Below are 20,974 nucleotides of genomic sequence, written 5' to 3'. Positions count from 1 at the left end.
ACGCGGGGGCGGGGCCTGGGTGGGGGCTCCCCTGGGCGGGGCGCGACGGGCGACTCCGCCCCTGGGCGCGCCTCCGACGGCGGCGACGTGCGCGGGTCCGGGGCCTGGGTCCCCTCCAGGGCCCGCCCCCTGTCCCCCCTGCCCCCCACCTCCCCCCACCCCGGCCCCGTTCCTCGCGCTCCGTAACCCTCCCGCCAGCCAGCGTCCAGCGCGCCTTTCTGCCCCCGCACCCGAGGGTCCCCACAGTACGAGGGCATTGCCCCTTTAACAGCCGTTCCCGGGGCGCTCCCGGGCCCCAGTCGGGACGGCGCGTGCCCGCCCCCCGCGTGCGCGCGCCCGCCGCTCCCCCGCCCCTCGCTCCCGCCCCAGCTTGCGCTGCCCGGGCGGGCGCCGGCCGCTGGCGCCGCTGCTGCTGCCGCCCCCGGGGCGCAAGTCCGCCGCCCGCCGCCCGGGACCCGGCGAGGGGCGGGGGCAGCCCCGAGCCCGCTCCCGATCGCCGGCCGCCGTCTCACGCCCCCACCCCGGGGAAGGTCGCCCCCGTGCCCTCCGCGGAGCCGCCCGGGGAGCCCCGCCGCGACGAGGTGAGCGCTGGGCGGGGGAGAGCGGGGGAGGGAGGGGACGCCCGCCGAGGAATGTGCCGGGCTGGGGGGCGGGGAGCCGGGGTCCCGGCCGGCCGCTGGAGCCGGGTCATGTGCTGTTTGTCCCGGGGAGGCGCAGAGAGGTGCCAGGCCCGGGGCGGCGGTCGGGCGGCCGGCCGGGAGGGAGCACCTCGTCCGCATGGCCGCCCGCGCAGGCCGGGACCGGGGTCGGCGCGGGGATCACTGGCGGGCTGGGGGCAGGTACCCCCGGCCGACCCTCGGCCGCACCACCCTCTTCCCTGCCCCATGAGCCGCGACGGCCTAACCACGCCGCGTCCCCGTCGTCGTCCCTGCCTTGGGTAGGGTCTCTGGGGTCAGGGCTGCGCTTCCCGGCACAGTCTCTGGGATCTGAGCTCCTCCCTTCCTGTCCTGGGACACACCAGCCCTGTCCCCTTTCCCGTGCCCTGCCCGGGAAGGCTGCGGAGGTGAGGCCCAGCGGTCGGGCGTTTAGTTCTTGGGGCCACAGAAGGGGCCCCAGCATCCCCGTCTGTCTTGCTGGCCTCCACCCTCCTGCCCGTGGGCGTGGGCTGCTCAGCCTCTCCTCCCAGGGTGTGAGCACTGGAGCACCCACATTCCTGGGCTCCTGCCTGGCACCTTCCCCAGGGCAGTGGAAGCCATAGGGCTGGCTCCAGGCTGGGGCTGCGACCTGCCTGCCTCCTTTTGGGGACACTGCAGTGCTTCCTTGTGCCCCAGTAAAGGCACAGGTGTTTTGCAGGGATCCCCCAACAGAGGAGCCCTGGGGGTTGGTGAGGATGCAGGATGTCCCCACCCTCCCCTGCCCATTGTCCAGGATCCTGAGGAGGAAGTGCTGGGGGCTGGGTGAGGGGTTTGGGGCCCTCAGCCACGGTGGGCTGGGCTGTACCTGCAGCCCTTGAACTTTGCCCACTGGCAGTTCCTCCCTGTGTGGAGGCTGTGGGCGCCAGGTGGGAGCTGGTTTCTACTTCTTGGCTGGCACTCTGGGGGAATTTCAGGGCAGATTTTATGTCTGGAGTTTTCTTTTATGTCCCTCCTGGGTTCCCACTTTGTGGTGTCATCCCAGAGCTGCTCTCCCTGTCTAAGATTTCTGTCTTTGCCATCTTCTGTGGCTCCTTTCTTTTGTCCTTTCCTCATTTCATCGATAGCACGACCTGGATCTTGTTTCCTCTTGTCTTGTTTGTCTCCCTTTCTTGCTGTCTGTGACTTTCTGTCACTCTGCCCCCTCTGTCCCTCCTCCAGCCACTACCAGTGTTTCTGCCTCGGCTTCCTTCTCTCTGGACTGCCCTCTGTCCAGCCTCTCTCTCTCCCCTCTCTCTGGGTGTCCAGTGCACTTGTGAGTGACGAGGAATAAAAATATCACCGTCCCTGCCCTTGGGTTCACATTGCCTTCAGCCACTCGGGAGGGACCGCCTTCCTCCCCTTTCCTAACCTTGCCCCCTGCCCCTGCCCCTGACCTTGCCCTCCAGCCCTGGAACTCCGACCCATCTCTGGAGCCATAGGTGCCTCCTAACCACTCTTCCCCCACAACCAGGGTTTCCCCCACAGCCCCAGCTGGTGTGGCCAGGCCCCAAAGGTAGGATGGGGCTTCCCCTACGAGGGCCGGTGGCAGCCAGAGCTGATACAGCCCCCCTGGTCTGGGGCCAGGACGCCAGGTAACTGGGGCATGATGGCCCAGGTCCCGGAGAGCTGGGGTATGGCCGGGGAGAGAGGCAGGAACACCGTTGGGAGTCCCTGAGGAGAGTGACATTTGGGAGGAAGGCCAGAGGGCCAGGAGCTAGGTCCTGGTGGGGCCGGGGAGCCGGGGAAGGGGGTGGAGATGCCGGATCCTGGGAGAAGACAAGAGGCAATGTCTGGGTGCCGCCAGCGGGCTCTGACCACTTCTCCTGTCTCTGTCCTTCAGCTGAGGAGGGTGAGAGTCTTGGGAAGCATGGCTGGGGCCTCAGTAAAAGTGGCAGTGAGGGTTCGGCCCTTTAACGCCAGAGAGACCAGCCAGGATGCCAAGTGTGTGGTCAGCATGCAGGGCAGCACCACCTGTGAGTGAGTCCCCGGGGTCGGCTGGGCACGGGTGGGGCAGGCAGGCCCACCACGCTGGCTGGCTGGGCCGGACCGGGAGGAGGACTGCACTGGGTGTGGAGCAGGTGCCAGTGGAGAGGGCGGGGGCAGGGCATGGGCAGGCTGGCCTTTCCATGCTGCCAGTCCCCGGTGGGGGGGGGGGTGTTGGCCTGGAGCCTTCCATTGCCCAATCGGAGAGGCAGCCCAATGAGGGGCGGGTCCTGGGAGCCAAAATTAGCCTTGGTGGCTAGAGGGGGGCGGGGAGTATTAAAGGGGAGAGATGAACTAGCACAGAGGTGAGGGGCGGGATGCCTGGACTCCCACAATGGGAGGTGGTGGCGGGGAATGGGCGGAGGTCCGGAGTACCTGACCTTGGCCTTCCTGCTTTTCCTTCTGCTGCCCTGTCAGCCATCACCAATCCCAAACAGAGCAAGGATGCCCCGAAAAGCTTCACCTTCGACTACTCGTACTGGTCACACACCTCGGTAAGGTTGCTGGGGTGAGAGGAGAGCTCTGTGGCGAGGAATGGGGGTTTAGGTCCCGGGGAGGGGGTCTTGCTGGGAGATAGGACCTCCGTGGGGTGCGTTGGCGGTGGGATGGGAGGACTGGAACCCTAGGGTGGCGGCGAGAAGGACCCTTAGGATGTGACTGGGACCAGGATGGGGCAGGAGGATTCCTCGGGGTGGTCAGGTCTGGCAGGAGGCTGCACAGGGTCCCGTTGTGGGCGATTGGAACCATGCGTGGGGTTTGCCTGGGGCACGTAGAACCTTTGGGTGGTCAGCGGCAATGGGGGTGAGACTCTCGGGAGCCAGACCCCGAGGACCGAGTCGTGTAGGGCTCCTGCTGAGTCTCTGCTCCCACCTCCCTAGGCCGAGGATCCCCAGTTTGCATCTCAGCAGCAGGTGTACCGAGACATCGGAGAAGAGATGTTGCTTCATGCCTTCGAAGGCTACAACGTGTGCATCTTTGCATATGGGCAGACTGGGGCCGGGAAGTCCTACACCATGATGGGGCGGCAGGAGCCGGGGCAGCAAGGGATCGTGCCTCAGGTACACGCCTGTGGCCTGGCGGGGCGGCGGGGGCCGGACAGCTTCCCCTGCTCCCTCTGGACCGTGGAGCCGAGACCTGGGCCTCGGAGGCTGTTCCGATAAGGGATGTGCTAGGGTGAGGGGTGGGTGGCTATGTGGACTTCCTGGCCCCCTGGGGAGGGGTCTTTACCCCCATTGGAAGCAGCAAAGCTTCCTGAGAAGAGCCCAGGCCTTGTTGCCGGAGAATCCTGGGTTTGGAGCCCGGTTCTGCCCCTTGCAGCCGTTTTATCTCGCGTCAGACTTCTCTGCAGAAGAGAAGATGTCTTCTCCCCCGCAGACATGTGTATGATGTAGAAAAGGCAGATATGGATAACTGGGGGCTGACCGTCATGTACCCCGCCCCTGCGGCACAGCAGCCTTGTGTGTCTGATGTTGGGGTGTGCTTCCTGCGTCACCGCGTAGTAGTTGGTGACCCTGGGCAGGCTTGAATCCTCTGAGATGGCTTTCCCATCTGTATGGTGGGAACACCTGCCTTCTCAGGGCCGTGGTGGGGTTTAACAGCAGTTTCTCTGTGTCCCCTTCCAGCTCTGCGAGGACCTCTTTTCTCGCGTTAATAAGAACGAGAGTGCTCAGCTCTCCTATTCTGTGGAGGTGAGCTGGGGTCTCAGAGGGGCCCCGGGCAAGGGAGGGGCAGCAGGGACAAGGCTCCCCACAGTCTGAGGACTCAGGTAGCCTTGGGGCTCCCCCGGCCCTTCCTGTCACTCACAGAGGCTTGGGTGATTTCGTCTCCTCTCTCTTGAGTGTGTTCACCCCTGCAATGACAGTGACCCCCCCGCAATGACAGTGACACCCCCCCCCGCAATGACAGTGACAACCCCCCCTCAATCTTAGGCTGTTGGGTCAGCGAACCTGTGTGTGCTGAGTGCTTAGTACCGCGCCCGGGCGTCCGGAGTGCTGGTGTCCATTAGACGCCGACAGCCGTGTCCCGTCTCGGGAGCCGGGCGCAGGTGTCCTTCCTGGTTCGCTTACCAGTCCTGCCGCTCACTCGCCTCACTCTGCTCAGGTGAGCTACATGGAGATCTATTGTGAGCGGGTGCGAGACCTCCTGAACCCCAAGAGTCGGGGCTCTCTGCGGGTCCGGGAGCACCCCATCCTGGGCCCCTACGTGCAGGACCTGTCCAAGCTGGCCGTGACCTCCTACGCGGACATTGCTGACCTCATGGACTGTGGAAACAAGGCTCGGTGAGGCCAGCGGCTGGAGCGTAGGGAGAGGGAGTCAGGCCAGGCAGGTGAGAGGCCCGGTGCAGTGACCACTCCCTTTCCCCCAGGACGGTGGCCGCCACCAACATGAACGAGACCAGCAGCCGCTCCCATGCTGTCTTCACCATCGTCTTCACGCAGCGCTGCCACGACCAGCTCACTGGGCTGGACTCGGAGAAGGTGGGGTTCCTCCAGCATGGGCTGCCTGCCCCATTCCCTTGCCGGGCATCCCCCTGATCTGCCCTCCCTGCCCACCGCCCACACCCTGTCATCTCCTGCCTTACCCGCCACCCTCAGGTCAGCAAGATCAGCTTGGTGGACCTCGCTGGCAGTGAGCGGGCTGATTCCTCCGGGGCCCGGGGCATGCGCCTAAAGGTGAGGGGGCTTAGGAGGGACGGCTGATGTCGGTGCTGGGCGCTGCAGGTGGTGCTTCTGGCTGGGGGGAGGCAGAGCAGAACTGGGGACGGGGCCTCCGTTGCCCACATTTCTCATCCCTCTCTAGGAAGGTGCAAACATCAATAAGTCCTTGACGACCCTTGGGAAGGTGATCTCAGCCCTGGCGGATCTGGTGAGAAGGCGGCTGGGCAGGGAGCAGCTCTGGGACAGGCGGGGGTACAGGTGGGCAGCTCATGCTGATGCCCTTCCCTCTCCTCCCCCCGCAAGCAATCGAAGAAGCGGAAGTCGGATTTTATCCCCTACAGGGACTCTGTGCTCACCTGGCTGCTCAAGGAGAATCTGGGTGAGGAGCCCCTAGTCTCACTCTTTATGCCCCCGCCCCCCTTCCAGCTTCGATATGTCTGACAGACCCTACGCCACCCCTAGAATCTCAAATCCCACAGTCGTCCCCTGCGGGGGACATCATTGACAGATGTCCCAATGCTGAGGAAAGCCATGGCCCTCTCTGACCCCGTGCCCACCGCTGGCTTCGTCCTCCTCCCGCTGATGTGTCCTGAAGATGTCGGAGGTGTCCTTGATCTCACCCCTCCCCCCATTTGACTGCCTGCGTCTGTGGGAAAGTTCCATGACTCCTAGCTTCGCCCCATCTCGAATGGTGACCCCGTCAGACCCCTGACCCAGCCCGCCTGTCCTTAGGCCGGACCAGCCTGAGCTTTGCGCGTCCGTCTTGCAGGTGGGAATTCACGCACGGCCATGATCGCGGCGCTCAGTCCCGCAGACATCAACTACGAGGAGACACTCAGCACCCTCAGGTGGGGCTTGGGCGGGAGCGGGGCGGCTGGGACCCGGCCCGGAGCTCGGCGGGAGCGGGGCGGCCGGGACCCGGCCCGGAGCTCGGAGGCTGGCAGCTCGGAACCTGGGCCAGGAGATAGGCCAGGCCTCCGCCGGACCCATTGTTTACCAGTTTGGGAGAGGGAGGAAGATGGGCCGCTGACCCAGGGGCATCTGGGCCTCACCCAGCCTGCCCGCCTCTTTCCCCAGGTATGCCGACCGCACCAAGCAGATCCGCTGTAACGCGGTCATCAACGAGGACCCCAATGCACGGCTGATCCGAGAGCTGCAGGAGGAGGTGGCCCGACTGCGGGAGCTGCTGCTGGCCCAGGGACTGTCGGCCTCAGCTCTGGGAGGTAGGGGTCCGAGGAGGGCCACTCAGGGATGCCCTCGCGGGGGGCTCAGACCGGAGAGGGTCCGCTGAGCACGGGGCTCTTCGTACACCCAGCGGTGTGGGTGCAGATACGCAGAGGGGCTGTCGCAGGCCTTCAGCCATTCCAGAGCCAGGGGGCCGGACTCTCCGGAGGCCTCGAGGACTGCCGCAGTGACGAGTGGGGATAGATGGCAAGCCTTGCGTCCATGGCTTAAGCAGTAAATCAGGTGAGGGAGGTTTTGGGGGCCCTGCCTGTACAGAGGGTCTCGTGGATCATCAGCGGTTCCACTGGCTGTAAGCGCGATGACAGTCCATGTCACGGACGCCGGGTGGTGGCTCTGGTGAAAGGGTGCCTGACCTATGCTAGCCACGTCCTGTGTGGACTTTGCATCCAGTCCTGGGGGCCTTCCCACTGTGTACAGTCAACACCTGAGGGGCACGGTGGGGCAGGGGGCGGTCTGCTCTTGGGAGGAGCAGGGTAAGGTAGACGTGACATTCCCCTCCTGCATCTGGAGGGGATGCTTGCAGAAGGGAGGGCAGTAGAGTCTTTCTTACCCAGAAGGCACCCGTGACGCGGCCAGATCGTGGCTCCCTGCAGCCGAGAACATTCTGATGGTGGGTCACCTCGTGGCCATGTTAAGTAACGAGCTCTTCATGCCTGGAGGAGAACAAGCAGACACCGGGTGGCCGTGTGTCAAGGCCACAGTAGTGGAGGGCCCCAGTTGGCTAAGGTTGACCAGATGTCTTTCGGAGTCCATAGGCACGGGGCCCCACGGACAGCTTCTGTGCATCTCCGATGAGCTCCCTATCTTTTCTGCTTCCTCTGACTTCTTTCTCCCCGCAGGCCTGAAGGCGGACGAGGGGGGTTCTGGAGGTGCCCTGCCGGCTGTATCGTCCCCTCCTGCCCCGGCTTCCCCCTCACATCCCCCTGCACACAACGGCGAGCTGGAGCCATCGTTCTCCCCCAGTGCTGAGCCCCAGATTGGGCCCGAGGAGGCCATGGAGAGGTTGCAGGTAGGCGGGCGGGGCCGGCAAGGTGGGGAGCCGGGGGCTGGGAGGAAGGAGGAATCCCGGTGGCAGGATGGCCCCTGTGGCGGGTCCCTGTCCCCAACTGCCCCAAGCCCCACACGTTGTGTGCCCCCAGGAGACGGAAAAGATCATCGCGGAGCTCAATGAGACGTGGGAGGAGAAGCTACGCAAGACTGAGGCCCTGAGGATGGAGAGGTGCGGGGGGCGGGCGGCTGGGGCTCTGGAGGGGGGCACCGGGGAGGGGAGGTTGGGCCCTGCAGGGAAGGAGTTCATGGGCCCCTGTAAGACCGTTTGTCTCTCTGCCTCCAGAGAAGCGTTACTGGCCGAGATGGGGGTGGCTGTCCGGGAGGATGGAGGAACTGTGGGCGTCTTCTCTCCAAAGAAGGTAAGTGAGGGTCTGCTGAGGCCCAGGAGACGCTGGAACGGTTGGTCCAGAGGCTCGTGGGGCACGGGGCGAGCCCTCGTGCTGATCTCGGTGTTTGTCCCACACCTGCTACCTCCTGCGCACGGTCCGGCCTCCCTGCCGGCAGTCTGCGGCTGGTCTCGTCAGGCACCTGTGGCCGGAGCTCTAGGGACCGTGGACGCATGCTGGGATCCCTGCCCATCCCTGCCCTACGGGAGGCAGGGGTTCCAGAGCTGGTTAGAATTTGTGTTCACGGATCGATGTGAGCTCATGTGGAATTCATCTCTGATTCATAAGAAACAGGCTGTAGGGGTTACCCCAGGGGCAAGGGGAGGATGTGGGAGGCTGGGGTGTGGGCTGGGCTGGCCGTGTTTGTGCTGCCGCTCTACTGTGTCACATTTTGTGCTCTGTGTGTGTGTCATGTGCTCAGACGTGGAGTCAGACGTGTGCTCGTGAGAGGGTGACGGGAAGACGATGTTGTAAGGGGACAGGCAGGGATGCAGGCGCTACGCTCCAGGATGCGAGGGTCTGCGCCGCTGGAGACGTGTGGAAACTGGCATCCTGGGGACACAGTTTGGCACGTGGGCCCTGGGGGCCGCACAGGACGTGGGTGACAGGCAGCTGTCGGGGTGAACATCACAGCCGTGTCAGCTGAGCAGGGCACCTCTGTCTCTGGCCTGCCGTGGGGTAGGTGCCCAGGGGAAGGAAGGAGGCAGGGTGGGCGTAGTCAGCCTCGCTGGAGGCAGGGGGGGCCCTTGGTCTTCACTGGCCAGCATGGCACAGGGACAGTCTGTAGACCCCCCGCGCAGCGGAGGGTGCCACGGAGCCCGGCGTGGAGGCCCGCTGGAGCAGAGCAGGGATGTCCAGTCCTTCCAGGGAGCCGGCCTCGCCCGTCTGGTCCACGGCCTGAGGCTCTCGGGATCAGGCCATTACCCATTCCTGACGTGTTCATCCAGGGGTGGTCTGTGCGCAGATAGGCGTGAGCCACGCACACGTGTCCCCACATCCACGCATGCCGCCTCTCTCTGGACCGGCACTGGGTCACCGCCCCCCCCCCCCGCCCCACGCTTCTCCAAGGACAGGATGTCGGTGTCCTGTCTGTACTTTCTCTCTGCGTCTGAACACTCGAGTAGACGGGGGCCACATTCACCCAGCCTCCTCCCCACGGGCGGTTGGGTTGTCTCACGGTCTTGAACCCTTGTCTCCTCTCCCAAGGGATAGAAAGCCACATGCCGCTGCGTGACCTCATGGGTAGGTTCATCGTCTCAAGAACAAAGTCCTCAAAGTGGGGGTTTGGGGTCAAGCAGTCACCGTGTAAATTTTGGTGTATTTTGTTAAAGTGCCCTCCAGAGATCACAACCATGCCCCTTTGCGCTGCCCGGAGCACCGCAGGGGAGCCCATGCTCCCTTACCGCGTTTGGGGTTCTGGGGTTTGCAGGCCGTGCTAGTGCAGGAGGTGCGTCAGGGCAACTCACTGTTGCGCCGCTCAAGAGGCGAGGCGGCACACGTTTGCCTGTGAAGCGGCATGCATACAGCGGGAGGGGAGCTGCTAGGCTCTGCCTTGGGCGGGGGGGGGCAGCTCCAGCCTGGAAGGCTCTGGTGGGGATCAGGTCTTGCGGGAAAAGCTAGTTTGTCTCCGAGAGAGCAGAAGGTCTTCCCGGGACTCCCACCGCTGGCCCTGAGGATCTGATTTTCCAGCCTGGCTCAGGGCCTCCTTCCCGGGGGCCGCGGGGGATGGACAGGGCCAGACTCTGGGTCCCCTGTCCCCAGCCACGGCCCTGGCATCTCCCTGCTTATCTGTTTGACGTATTAGGCTGACGTATTACCTGGGAAGGTACGGTTTCATCTGAAGAAAAGGTTCCAGGGCCGAGCAAAGATGGAAAATCTCTGCCCTAAATTGTGTCTCCTCTCCCAAGGGATAGATCGCTTTCTGCTTCCAGGGCCCGTCCGTGTCTGCTGTTCCAGAGCAGGCCAGAGGCTGCTGCGAGGGCGTGAGCATCCTCGAGCCGGGGGGAGGGTGGTGGTAACGGCGGGGTGCCCGGTTGGAGCAGATGCATTGACAAGCGTTGTATCCAGTGTGGACGACGCCGGGGGCTTGCTGTTTGCGGCGCTCCTGGAGAGCCGTGGGCCAGGAGCCTGGCTGTTTCCCTGCCATCCCGGCACGCTATGCTCTCCTGCTTTGGGGCTGTCGTCCTGAGCCTGTCTTCCCCTGTCCTCGTCCCCCTGGTCCTCAAGGACGAGCTGCCACACTGTCCTCTGATGCCCTGAACTCTGATCTTTACTGCTCTCTGCCATGAGCACTGCCTTAGCGCCCTGGGGACAGGGACGATGAGTGAGGGAGCTGAGGGAGGGCCTGAAAATGTCAGAAACTTAAACAGGGTGTCCATTTCCCACGTGTGTGGGTCCCATCCCACACTGTTTCCCTGGCTGAGAGGCCAGCAGCGTCGGGCTGGGGCTCATGTGTGGGTCCCTGGCACCTCCTGGGGTCAGGCAGGTAGAGAGGCCGCAGCAAGTCCTCACAGAGCACGGGCAGGGTGTCTTGTGTTGTGGTGGAAGGCTCTGGAAGCTCCGTGGAGGAAGTGACATGTCAGCTTGAGACAGACCTGGAGGGACAGGAATTGATGATTCTGACAGGTGGGGTCGGGTGGGGCCGGGACAGAGGCTGCTCCCTGTCAGGGAACCCGGGAGCAGCTCCGGGGGTGCTCAGGGATGCGGGAGCCTGCTTCTGGAGCGGATATGCCACAGTCCACAAGGCAGGAACATAGAAGGCTAGGGGCGCCCTGGGATGGGGCTGCAATGCATGGGCTGGGGCCCTGACCTGGGGGCTCTGGCCTGGAGGCCAGGAGTACTGCATCTAAAGCAGGCTCGAGTCAGGTGGCCAGGGGTGCCCCTGGAGCCGGCGGAGGGGTGGACAAGGGCCCCACTAGGTTGTGGAGTGTGCAGGCAAGGGGCTGGCCCCGGGCAGGGAGGGCTGAAGGAGGCTGTGGGCGGGAGGGGAGGGAGGGAGACTTCCTTGGGGCTGGGCAGTCAGGTCCATGGGGGTTGTGGAGGGACGAGGCTGGCTGTCCGGGCTGCCCGGAGTGCGTGCCTGGGGAGGGCGGGGGTGTCGGCAGAGAGACCGTGGTTGGGAAAGGTGCTTCTGGGGAGGGAGCACGGGCTGGGTGTTGGTGCAGAACAGCGTCCTGCTTGGGCAGCCGGGAGTGCGGGATGGGTCAGGCGGGGAGGCCCCGGGTGAGGCAGCCTGGGCTGGCAGTGGCCGGGGGAGCAGGGACTCTGCTGTGGGTCTGTTGGTTTCACTCGTTCTTGCATCGAACTGATGCTTAGTGTTCTTTGGTCGTAAGAGTCGTCTGTGTTCATAAGAAACTTGACTGGGGAAGTATGGTTCCCTCACCCGGAGCCCACTTGAACTCTTCATGAGGGGTGAGAGGCTGAAGGGGTCCAAGGTAGGGCAGGAGGGGATGGGGAGAGCAGAGGCAAGGGCTGGGGGTCTTGAGGTCTCTGATGGGGGCACAGGTGGGTCGGCCTATGTGGAGGACTGGGGGCTGTTGGGGGGCCGGATGGGTGGGGCAGGTCTGTGGACCCTGTGTGTGTGTGTGTGTGTGGAGGGTGGTCTTTTGTGGGGGTCAGGGTGGGAGAGCCCCCGGGATGGGGCACAGCAGGCAAGCAGGGCCTGATCCCTTTCCTCCACCCTCAGACCCCCCACCTGGTGAACCTGAATGAGGACCCTCTCATGTCCGAGTGTCTGCTCTACCACATCAAAGACGGCATCACCAGGTAGCGCGTCCTCCTGTCATGCCCACGTCAGTGACTCCCTTTTCCGGTGATCTTGCCGGAGATACTCCAGAGCTCAGGACGGCCGCCCGCCAGGCTGAGCTCGCCCTCCAGGCTTCCTGAGAAGTTGTGAGCCCAGCTGCAGGGTGGCCATCCCCTCCGTCGTCACTTTGGGATGGCTGAGCCACTCCCGGGGCCTGGCTTGGAGGGCGCTCTCCCTGAGTTATGGGGTGGGAGAGCGGGCGGGAAACTCGGACCACCACATTCTTGGCCCTTGGCCTCCCTTGGTGCTATGAAGCCCCAGCTTCATACCTGGGGAGCCAGTGCCGGCAGGGCAGGGGGCTTTGGTGGCAAAGGCCAATGGTCCCCTGGGGCCCGGGGCCTCCGAGGTCATGTCCCGGAGCCAAAGGGGTGGGGGTGCCCCTTCTCCCACCAGAAGCATGACAGCTGTCCTGGGTGATGACCCTGGACAGGGAGTGAGCCCTCAGGATGGTCAGCCCTTGGGATGGTAGGGACCCCGTGCGCTCCAGGCTCCCTCTCCCCTCGTGTAAGATGGTGAATTGGACACAGACTCCTGAGTCGGGCAGGTTGGGGGTCAGACCCTAGCGTCACTGCTGCAGGGCTATGTGACCTTAGGCCTCTGCTTCCCGACCTGTGAAGCGGGAATGCCATAGTGGCTGACGGAGTTGGGTGAACTCGCGTTCCAAAGTGGCATGGCAAACGTCTGGCCCGCGGTCAGAAAACGTCAGCCGTTGCTTCCCCAGGGTCGGCCAGGTGGACGTGGACATCAAGCTGACCGGGCAGTTCATCCGGGAGCAGCACTGTGTGTTCCAGAGCAGCCCTCAGCCGGACGGAGAAGGTAACGTTGGTGCGGGGAGAGCGGCACGGCTGCTGCATGCTGTCTTGTCCCACACTGGATACAGACTCCAGGGAGGGTCTGCAGCCTGGGAGTGCGGCTGTGTGACAGGGGCTGTGTGCCTGTTCTCAGCAGGGCTTCGAGCTCAGGTGAAGCTCTGGTTGTGGGCACCGGCCCCAGGAAGGCGGTCTGTGCGGGGGCCAGGGGGCGCTGGCGTCCCCAAGGCCGACCCAGAGCTCCGCGCCATGTGTGGGGGTGAGCTTTGGTGAGGAGGACCTCCTGGCCTCTTCTAGTTTTTTTAGCCTCAAATAGTGCCCTGGTTACCTCCCAGGAAAAGTTGTATTTGTTTCGGTGGGAATCTGAGTTGATCTGTGCAAAAGCCACTTCTGTACAGGCCACAGAGCCTCTGGCCCACGTATCCCTCTGGCCCTAAGACTCAGAGATTTCTAGCCCTAACCTGGTCATAGCAGCGAAGGCGTTTAGGAATCACGAGACCTATGGGTGAAGGCAGTAATGATACTCGTGCAGTTTGGAGTGATTTTTGGTTTTTCTGTTTAACGGTTTAGTTTTGAGAGAGCACGCGTCTGCACACGTGCACGAGTTGGGGGGGGGGCAGAGGGCAAGGGCCTCAAGCAGGCTCCGCACCGAGTGTGGGGGCCGACGTGCGGCTCGAGCCCGTGACCCTGAGATCCTGACCTGAGCAGAAATAGAGAGTCCTGCACTCAGCCAGCTGCTCCACCTGGCAGCCCAGGCTGTGTGCTGAGGTCACCGTCTTGTCTTGGTTCAGTGACTGTTTTAAGAAACGGTATGATTTGGGTTTACTCTGGCCCCCATGGACTCAAGCCCCGGGAAGTGCGCAGGGCAGGGAGGCAGGACACCCAACAGGGGAGCACTCCCTTGGCTGAGCCTTGGTGGGGGCCCCTGAAGCTGAAGGAAGGGACGGGGAGATGGGGCGCCCGTGGTCGGTGCACTCGTGAGATCAGGAAGGGCTCCGTGTAGGGCTGGTAGCTGAGGGGGACCCGTGCCCATTGGGCCTCGGCAGGGCTCGGGGGCGGCAGCTGAATGCAGTGGGCTGCAAGCTCACATCAGGACGGCCCTGAGGCCTTCTGCCGAGTTCCTGTTCTGGGGTCACCTCAAGCCACGTGCTAGGTGATAGCCCAGACCACACAGGGCATGCGGAGCGACTGCAGAGTATGTCTGGGGAGATGGGAGGCGGGCCTGGCCTGGTGGCTCAGCTGCGAGAACAGCTGCTGATTTTGGGACCCAGGGGGTGCGGGGGGTGGGGTATCAAGGTTCGGTTGCATGCAGTGGACGAGAGACGGGAGCCAGGCAGAGTGGACTGGGCGGCCCAGTGGGACAGTGGCCAGGGAAGAATAGTGACCATCCAGCTCGTGCTGCTGCCCCCAGCTGGTGGGACTCAGGCTTGTGGGGGGTTGGGCACTTGCCAGAGTGCTACCAGAACCGGATCACATGCGCCGTGGCCAGCTCAGGTGCACAGGCGGCTGTGGGCTCGTGGATGCAGATGGGGCCTCCCTGGCCCAGCAGGAACAAAGCTGTCTCCTGCTGCCTCCCTGTGCCGCCAGACTGTCTGCTGGTGGACTTGCTGTCTGTCTGACCAGCCGTGGGAACCCTGTGAGCGCTGGGTACCTCCAGGGTATTTCTAGGACCTAAACTAGCACTTGCACATGGTGGGGGGCAAAGCGCTTGTAGAGTGAGTGAATGAATTGGGGGCGTGAGGGGACAGACCGGTACCCCCACGGCCACTCCTGCCCTGTCCTCTGCCACCACCTTCCTCCTCGAGGTGACGAGGTGACGGATGTGGGTCTGGCTCTGAGCTTGTGCCCCGAGGTTGCCCCGTCCCGACAGGAGCTCTCCTCTGCCTGGAGCTGCACGCTCTGCTTGGCTTCTTCTCCCCCGGCCTCGAGGCCCAGTTATTCCGCTTGCTTTACTGCCCACGGCCCACCTAGGAACTCAGGCTCACGTGGCGCTTGCTTTGCGCCTTTCAAGGACCCTGTAAGGAAGGACTTGCTCGTCCAGGCTGATAGACGCCTCGCAGGTTGGTCAGCCTGCCCGCGGGCCTCTGCTCAGGCTGCGGAGGCTCTGAGGTGGGGCGCCGCGCTTGGAGGACGGGGAGCTGCCTGGTCTCCGCGTCCCAGCGAGCGGCAGGCTCCAGGGCGGGTGCAGCCCGAGGCACACCTCCATAGACATCTGAGCCGGCTTGGTTCTGTCTTGTCTGCGGACACAGTGCTCTGCTGGCTGCCGCTTGGGGAGGGCAGGCAGGGGGCTGTCCAGAAGGTGCGGCAGACAACAGTGTGCTGGGGGCTGCGGCAGGAGCCCAGGCTGGGCCAGGGAGAGCATCTCTGGGAAAGGAAGGAGGTTGCATCTTGGGGGACAGAAGTCACAGGCTTCCAGCTGCTGGACACCGGAGACCCAGTCCTCGGAGAGTGACTGCTTTGCGGAGCCCCTGCTGGGGAGGATGGGTGGGGGGCACCAGGGATCCCCTGCACAGGCTTCTGAATTGTAGCTGGGGCTCTAACCCTCCTTCTGCTCTTCCTTTCCTGTGCTGCCTGCCACCAGAGGGGCCATGGCACCCCTGCCAGGTACTGGGGGTGGGCCTGGGGGTGCATGCCTGTGTTTTGAGGGTCCTGCAAGATGGGCATCTGTAACCATCACCCCTCTTCTCCAGGGTCTAATGGCCCCCTTTCCTCTCTCCCTCTGGCAGTGGTGGTCACCCTGGAGCCTTGTGAAGGAGCTGAGACCTATGTCAATGGGAGACTGATGACCGAGCCCCTGGTGTTGAAGTCAGGTAGAGGAAGGGGTGCCGGACCCAGAAACAAGCAGAAGACAGCAGGGGGATGGGAAGGAGGAAAGGGCCAAGAAGTAGCGGGGAGGGACCCCGCTCTCGTTATCTCTTGTGGCTCTGGAGAAGCAGGACGAGGGTGCCAGGGTCCCTTGATTCCCTTTGGCCATCAGGGACGAGAATCAGCAGGGGACTGACTGCCCTCCGACTTGGGGTGGTGGGAGAGATGGCGTCAGGGCTTCTGGGCTTGTGGGCAGGGCCCTGGACCCTGTGGGCATCGGGATGGGTTTGCTGCTGTAGGGGAGCAACACCACCTTTCTGTGCTCCCCTCTGCAGGGAATAGGATTGTGATGGGCAAGAACCACGTTTTCCGCTTCAATCACCCGGAGCAGGCACGGTTGGAGCGGGAGCGAGGGGTGCCCCCGCCCCCCGGGCCGCCCTCCGAGCCCGTGGACTGGAACTTCGCCCAGAAGGAACTGTTGGAGCAGCAGGGCATTGACATCAAGCTGGAGATGGAGAAGAGGTACGGGGAGAGCTGCACTCTGAGCCGTCCGTCCCCTGAGCCCGCGTCACCGGCCTCCCCACTGCGGTGGTGCCAGAGCCCCAAGCAGCTCCTCCTCCTCCTCTGCCCAACTGCAGGCTGCAGGACCTGGAGAACCAGTACCGGAAGGAAAAGGAGGAGGCGGATCTTCTGCTGGAGCAGCAGCGACTGGTGAGGGCTGGGCAGGGCATGGGGGTGCGGGTGGGGGTGCATGCGCAGAGGAGGAGGGGCAGGGGGCGCATGCGCAGCGGGACCGGAAAGGGGCACGGGGGTGCGTGTGCAGAGGGACAGAAGTGGGGGGCAAAAGGGGCAGGGCACACGTGGAGGGACGGGCTTGGGGGGCAGGGCATGGGAAGACACAGAGGGTAGGGGGCATGCAGTGGTGTGGTGCGGACAGTGGGGCACAGGGGTCTCACACAGAGCGCGGGGCCTGTAGAGGCGGGAGATGGGCCGGCGGTGCTTCAGCCCGACTCTGCTTCTCATTCATGCTGAGCCGGAGTAGGGAGCGGGCATGGCGTGGAGGGGTGGCCGAGGTATTCAGGAGGAGACAGGACAGGACAGGACGGTGACTGGGTGCAGGGAGTCGCCCAACTGGAGTAGGGCTTCCTGGACTAGATCTCTCTGATCTTTACTGAATCCAAGTACCGCCTGTGCCGTCATTGACAAGATAGTGGTTTCAGCGGGCTCACCCTTGAATGTGTGATCTGGTCCTGAGCACTGATTGCCGCCGGCCTCGCAGACTCGGTGTAACCCCCGCTCCCGCTTGCGGATGGCGCTGTGCCAGCTGCTGTCCATGCGTCTGGCATCCTTAAAGCCTCAGCGAGTGTCTTCGAGGGAGGCTTGTTCCTTCCCTCATGTAGCCGAGCAGGGAGGAAGCACGTGATGCAGTAGAACAGGGGCCAAGCGTGGTACACCTGAGCATCAGCCAAGCAGGGGTGAACCGTGGGGTACAGCCGGGCAGGGAAGCAGAGGAGGTGCAGTGGAGCAGGGGAGAAGCGCGGTGCAGTGGAGCAGGGGTGACGTGGGGTCTGAAGCAGGCAGTGCAGCGGAACAGGGGTGAAGCGGGGGGTGAAGCAGGAGGTGCAGTGGAGCAGGGCAGAAGCGCGGTGCAGTGGAGCCGGGGTGAGGTGGGGGCTGAAACAGGCGGTGCAGCGGACGAGCAGTGAAGCGGGGGGGGGGTGGGGCCCGCGAAGCTGAGCAGGGGTGAAGCACGCAGTACAGCGGAACAGGGGAGAAGCGCGGGGTGCAGTCGGCGTGGCTCTGGCGCCCCGGGCCGCCCTCACTGTCCCGTCCCTCCCGCGCAGTATGCTGACTCCGACAGTGGCGACGACTCAGACAAGCGCTCGTGCGAGGAGAGCTGGCGGCTCATCTCCTCGCTGCGGGAGCAGCTGCCCCCGACCACCGTGCAGACCATCGTCAAGCGCTGCGGCCTGCCTAGCAGCGGCAAGCGCCGGGCCCCGCGCCGGGTCTACCAGATCCCGCAGCGCCGGCGGCTGCAGGGCAAGGACCCGCGCTGGGCCACCATGGCTGACCTGAAGATGCAGGCGGTGAAGGAGATCTGCTACGAGGTGGCCCTGGCCGACTTCCGCCACGGGCGCGCTGAGATCGAGGCCCTGGCCGCGCTCAAGATGCGGGAGCTGTGCCGCACCTACGGCAAGCCCGAGGGTCCCGGGGAGGCCTGGAGGGCCGTGGCCCGCGACGTCTGGGACACAGTGGGCGAGGAGGAGGCCGGTGGCGGCGGTGGCGGCGAGGAGGGCGCGCGCGGGGCGGAGGTGGAGGACCTGCGCGCGCACATCGACAAGCTCACGGGCATCCTGCAGGAGGTGAAGCTGCAGAACAGCAGCAAGGACCGCGAGCTGCAGGCGCTGCGGGACCGCATGCTGCGCATGGAGCGCGTCATCCCACTGACCCAGGTGCGAGGCCCGGCCGCGTGCGCCTCTCCGCCCTCCTTCTGCGCCTCCCCTCTTCCCGGGAGGGCTTTGCATCCGGCCCTGGGGCGCACATCCGAGATGCGGATCCCTGAGCTGCACCCACCCTCCGTGCCTTGGGGGACGACTCTGCATCTGTAACGGGTTTCTGGGGGGCTCGGAGGTACCCGAGCTTGAGAAGCCCCGTAGGAAGCGCACAGTCCTTAAGTTGCCGCTGGGCGCGCGCATGCGCCCCAGGGACCCGCCCCTGTCCCGCGGGGCCCGGTGGCAGGTGGCTGCGGGAGCTGTCGGGCTGGGCAGTCCTCCCGCACTCCTCCTCTAACCCCGGACAACAGCCCTCGAGGGGCGCCTGGTCACCCAGCCCTGGCGTGCGCAGAGTCACTGAACAAGTTCGGGGAGTGCGGGGCTGGCCGTGGGGGGTTGCTTGGTGCGGTGTTCCTGCGTGCCCTCCAGGACGCATGACCGGCAGCCACTCGCCGGCTCGGGGTCACTGAGGCTTACTTGCTCCTGCCATTTCTTCCTTGCTGGACCTGGATCTCTCTCGGCACCTGCCGCCCGCAGGCCTTCAAGAGCCTAGAGTGCCTTCCCCCTATGCCCCCCAGGTGTTTGCTGCGATGACAGCCTCCCACTGGCCCCTGGTGGCAGTCACCTTCACCCTGGCTCTTGTCCCCTTCCCTGCTCTGCCCTTCACCTGAATGTACACTTGTACACTTTTTTCCCTTTAAGATTGTTTAAAGATTTTATTTATTTATTTGACAGAGCGAGAGAGGGAACACAAGCAGGGGGAGTGGGAGAGGGAGAAGCAGGGAGCTTGATGGGGGCTTGGTTTTAGGACCCCAGGATCATGACCAGAGCCGAAGGCAGATGCTTAAGGACTGGGCCACCCAGGTGCCCCTGAGATTATTTATTTGAGAGAGAGCACGAGTGCCAGGAGGAGCAGAGGTAGAGGGAGAAGCAGAATCCCCCCTTTACTCCCTCACTGATCAGGGAGTCTGATGCGGGCTCAATCCCAGGATCTTGAGATGATCTGAGCTGAACGCAGAGGCTTAACTGAGCCACCCAGGTGCCCCCAAATGTACACGTTTCTACAAAGCACGTGGGGTCCTACGTTACAGATGCTCTTGGGAAACGTGGATAACATATGTTAAGAGCATGGGTATGCCCTTCTGTTGACCTTTTCTCGGAAGTGAGGTATATGATCACACTGTGGAGCTTTCTCATTCACTGGTCCATTGCGTCTCTCCCCTTCGGTGCTGCCCTCTCCATCCCTGGGGCATGGTACTTACTCAGTGGGATTTTTGGGGCATCTGCTCTGCAGGGGACCCTGAGCTATGTGCTTTATGGGGTTAGCAGTTAATCCTTCCACCAGCCCTGTGCAGCAGGTCCTGTGCCCTGGCACACGAGGATTGAGGAGGGGGGCACGGGAGGTTACTGGCCAGGGCGTAGACCACAGGGACAGGAAATGGCCGCCAGGATCAGCTGAGACCACTGTCCCAGCGCCCTTGTCTCCAAGCCCCTCTGGGACGCCCTGCCCTTGGCGGCTCAGCACTTGGCTCTCCTCACGGCCCTTCTCTGTTGCCCTCTCCCCACCGCAGGATAACGACGATGAGAATGAAGAGGCCCGGGAAGCTGCTTGGGCCGCGCACCCGGGGACAGAGGCAGCAGAGGAGGAAGCCCCCAGCGAGCGCACGCCCCTGGCCCCAGTGCGGCCCCCGTCGCCGCCCCTGTCCAGCTGGGAGAGGGTGTCACGGCTCATGGAGGAGGACCCGGCCTTCCGCCGGGGTCGCCTGCGCTGGCTGAAGCAGGAGCAGTTGCGGCTGCAGGGACTGCAGGGCGCGGGGGGCCGGGGCGGGGGGCTGCGCCGGCCCCCTGCCCGCTTTGTGCCCCCTCACGACTGCAAGCTGCGCTTCCCCTTTAAGAGCAACCCCCAGCACCGGGAGTCGTGGCCGGGGGCGGGGGCCGGGGAGGCCCCCGTGTCGCCCCAACCCCCTGAAGAGGTCGCACCCCCTCTGGCTGCCCCTGTGCGCCGGCCTCCGAGTCCCCGGAGGTCCCACCGGCCCCGCAGGAACTCCCTGGACGGAGGCGGCCGGTCCCGGGGAGGCGGGTCCACGCAGCCCGAACCGCAGCACTTCCAGTCCAAAAAGCACAACTATTACCCCCAGCAGCCCCAACCATACCCGGTGCAGCGGCCCGCGGGGCCCCGCTACCCTCCCTACACCACCCCCCCACGCATGAGGCGCCAGCGCTCAGCCCCCGACCTCAAAGAGAACAGCGCAGCTGTGTGAGCCTGTTCCGGCTGGGCTGAGGGAGTAGGGGGGAGCCGAGCGAGGGGGTGAGGAGCCGCGGCCGCCCCAGGAGCCCAGCGCAGGGAGGCAACAGGTGGGCGAGAAGGTCCGAGTAGGTGCTGGACGGTGTAGGAGAGGCTGGGCGGGAGGCTGGAGAGAGGAAGCGCGCACGGAGTTGCCAGGAGCAAACCAAAGTGAAGGAAGAGGATGGGCGCTGCCTCGGGGTGCCCCTCGGGTGTGTGTGTGGGGGGGCGGTCCCACAAATGCTGCTAGGGGTGGGGTGAGGGGCTGGATGCTGCGTAGTCAGGGTTTTGACTTTCTTTTCAAGCGGGGCAAAGGGAAGAGGACCTAGGGTGAGGCATGTCCTCTTCCAGGCCCCTGTCTGTCTGTCTGTCTTGTCTGTGGTGGGCTTCTGTTTCCAGGGAGGTGGGGCATGGATGGCAAGTCATTACCCTCCCCTTCCAATAGCCTCCTGCTATATTTGGGGGACCTGTCTGGGTTCTGGTTTGGCTGGGGTCCCGGGAGGATGTGGGGCGTTCAATAAAGGTAGCAAATGCAGGGAGCTCGTTGCTGGTGGTGGTTTGGGTTGGGTTTTCACCGAGGTGTAGAGGGTCTAAGTGAAATGCACAGGTCCTAAGCATGCGGTCCAGTGAGTTTTTACAGAGGCGTGCACCCTCACCGTCACCACCCAGATCAAGATTCGGGACCGCTGTGTCTTGGTCTTGAATGTTGCCCGTTATTTCCCTTGGTTTCAGCTTACCCAATGCTCCGCCTCTACCCCAGGACCGCCCTCAGTCCTGGACAGAG

The 20,974-nt window shown here is 64.1% G+C and overlaps 1 protein-coding gene across 3 annotated transcripts; it reads left to right on the top strand.

Moving 5' to 3' along the window:
* The first annotated feature begins 430 nt into the window (after nt 1–430).
* On the top strand, nt 431–20,729 carry KIF1C (kinesin family member 1C). 3 transcript variants are annotated; one of them, XM_044248877.1, is made up of 24 exons: nt 435–581; nt 2,146–2,266; nt 2,515–2,647; nt 3,075–3,151; nt 3,536–3,715; nt 4,280–4,345; nt 4,758–4,936; nt 5,023–5,134; nt 5,252–5,329; nt 5,457–5,522; nt 5,618–5,693; nt 6,084–6,162; nt 6,392–6,537; nt 7,399–7,568; nt 7,699–7,778; nt 7,893–7,968; nt 11,681–11,760; nt 12,522–12,616; nt 15,336–15,419; nt 15,750–15,936; nt 16,053–16,125; nt 17,259–17,607; nt 17,775–17,867; nt 19,478–19,560. In XM_044248877.1, the coding sequence occupies exons 3-24, from the start codon at nt 2,542–2,544 to the stop codon at nt 19,480–19,482; spliced, it is 2,457 nt and encodes an 818-aa protein (XP_044104812.1). In that variant the 5' UTR covers nt 435–581; nt 2,146–2,266; nt 2,515–2,541; the 3' UTR covers nt 19,483–19,560. The 3 variants fall into 3 exon arrangements, with proteins under 3 accessions (XP_044104810.1, XP_044104811.1, XP_044104812.1); XM_044248875.1 differs by having other exon boundaries at nt 431–581; nt 17,259–17,867; nt 19,478–20,729; XM_044248876.1 differs by lacking the exon at nt 2,146–2,266 and having other exon boundaries at nt 431–581; nt 17,259–17,867; nt 19,478–20,729.
* The last annotated feature ends 245 nt before the right edge of the window (nt 20,730–20,974 follow it).

This window comes from Neovison vison, chromosome 5 (assembly GCF_020171115.1).
Source record: "Neovison vison isolate M4711 chromosome 5, ASM_NN_V1, whole genome shotgun sequence".
Lineage (NCBI taxonomy): Eukaryota > Metazoa > Chordata > Mammalia > Carnivora > Mustelidae > Neogale > Neogale vison.
This window is presented reverse-complemented; position numbering and strand designations above follow the sequence as displayed.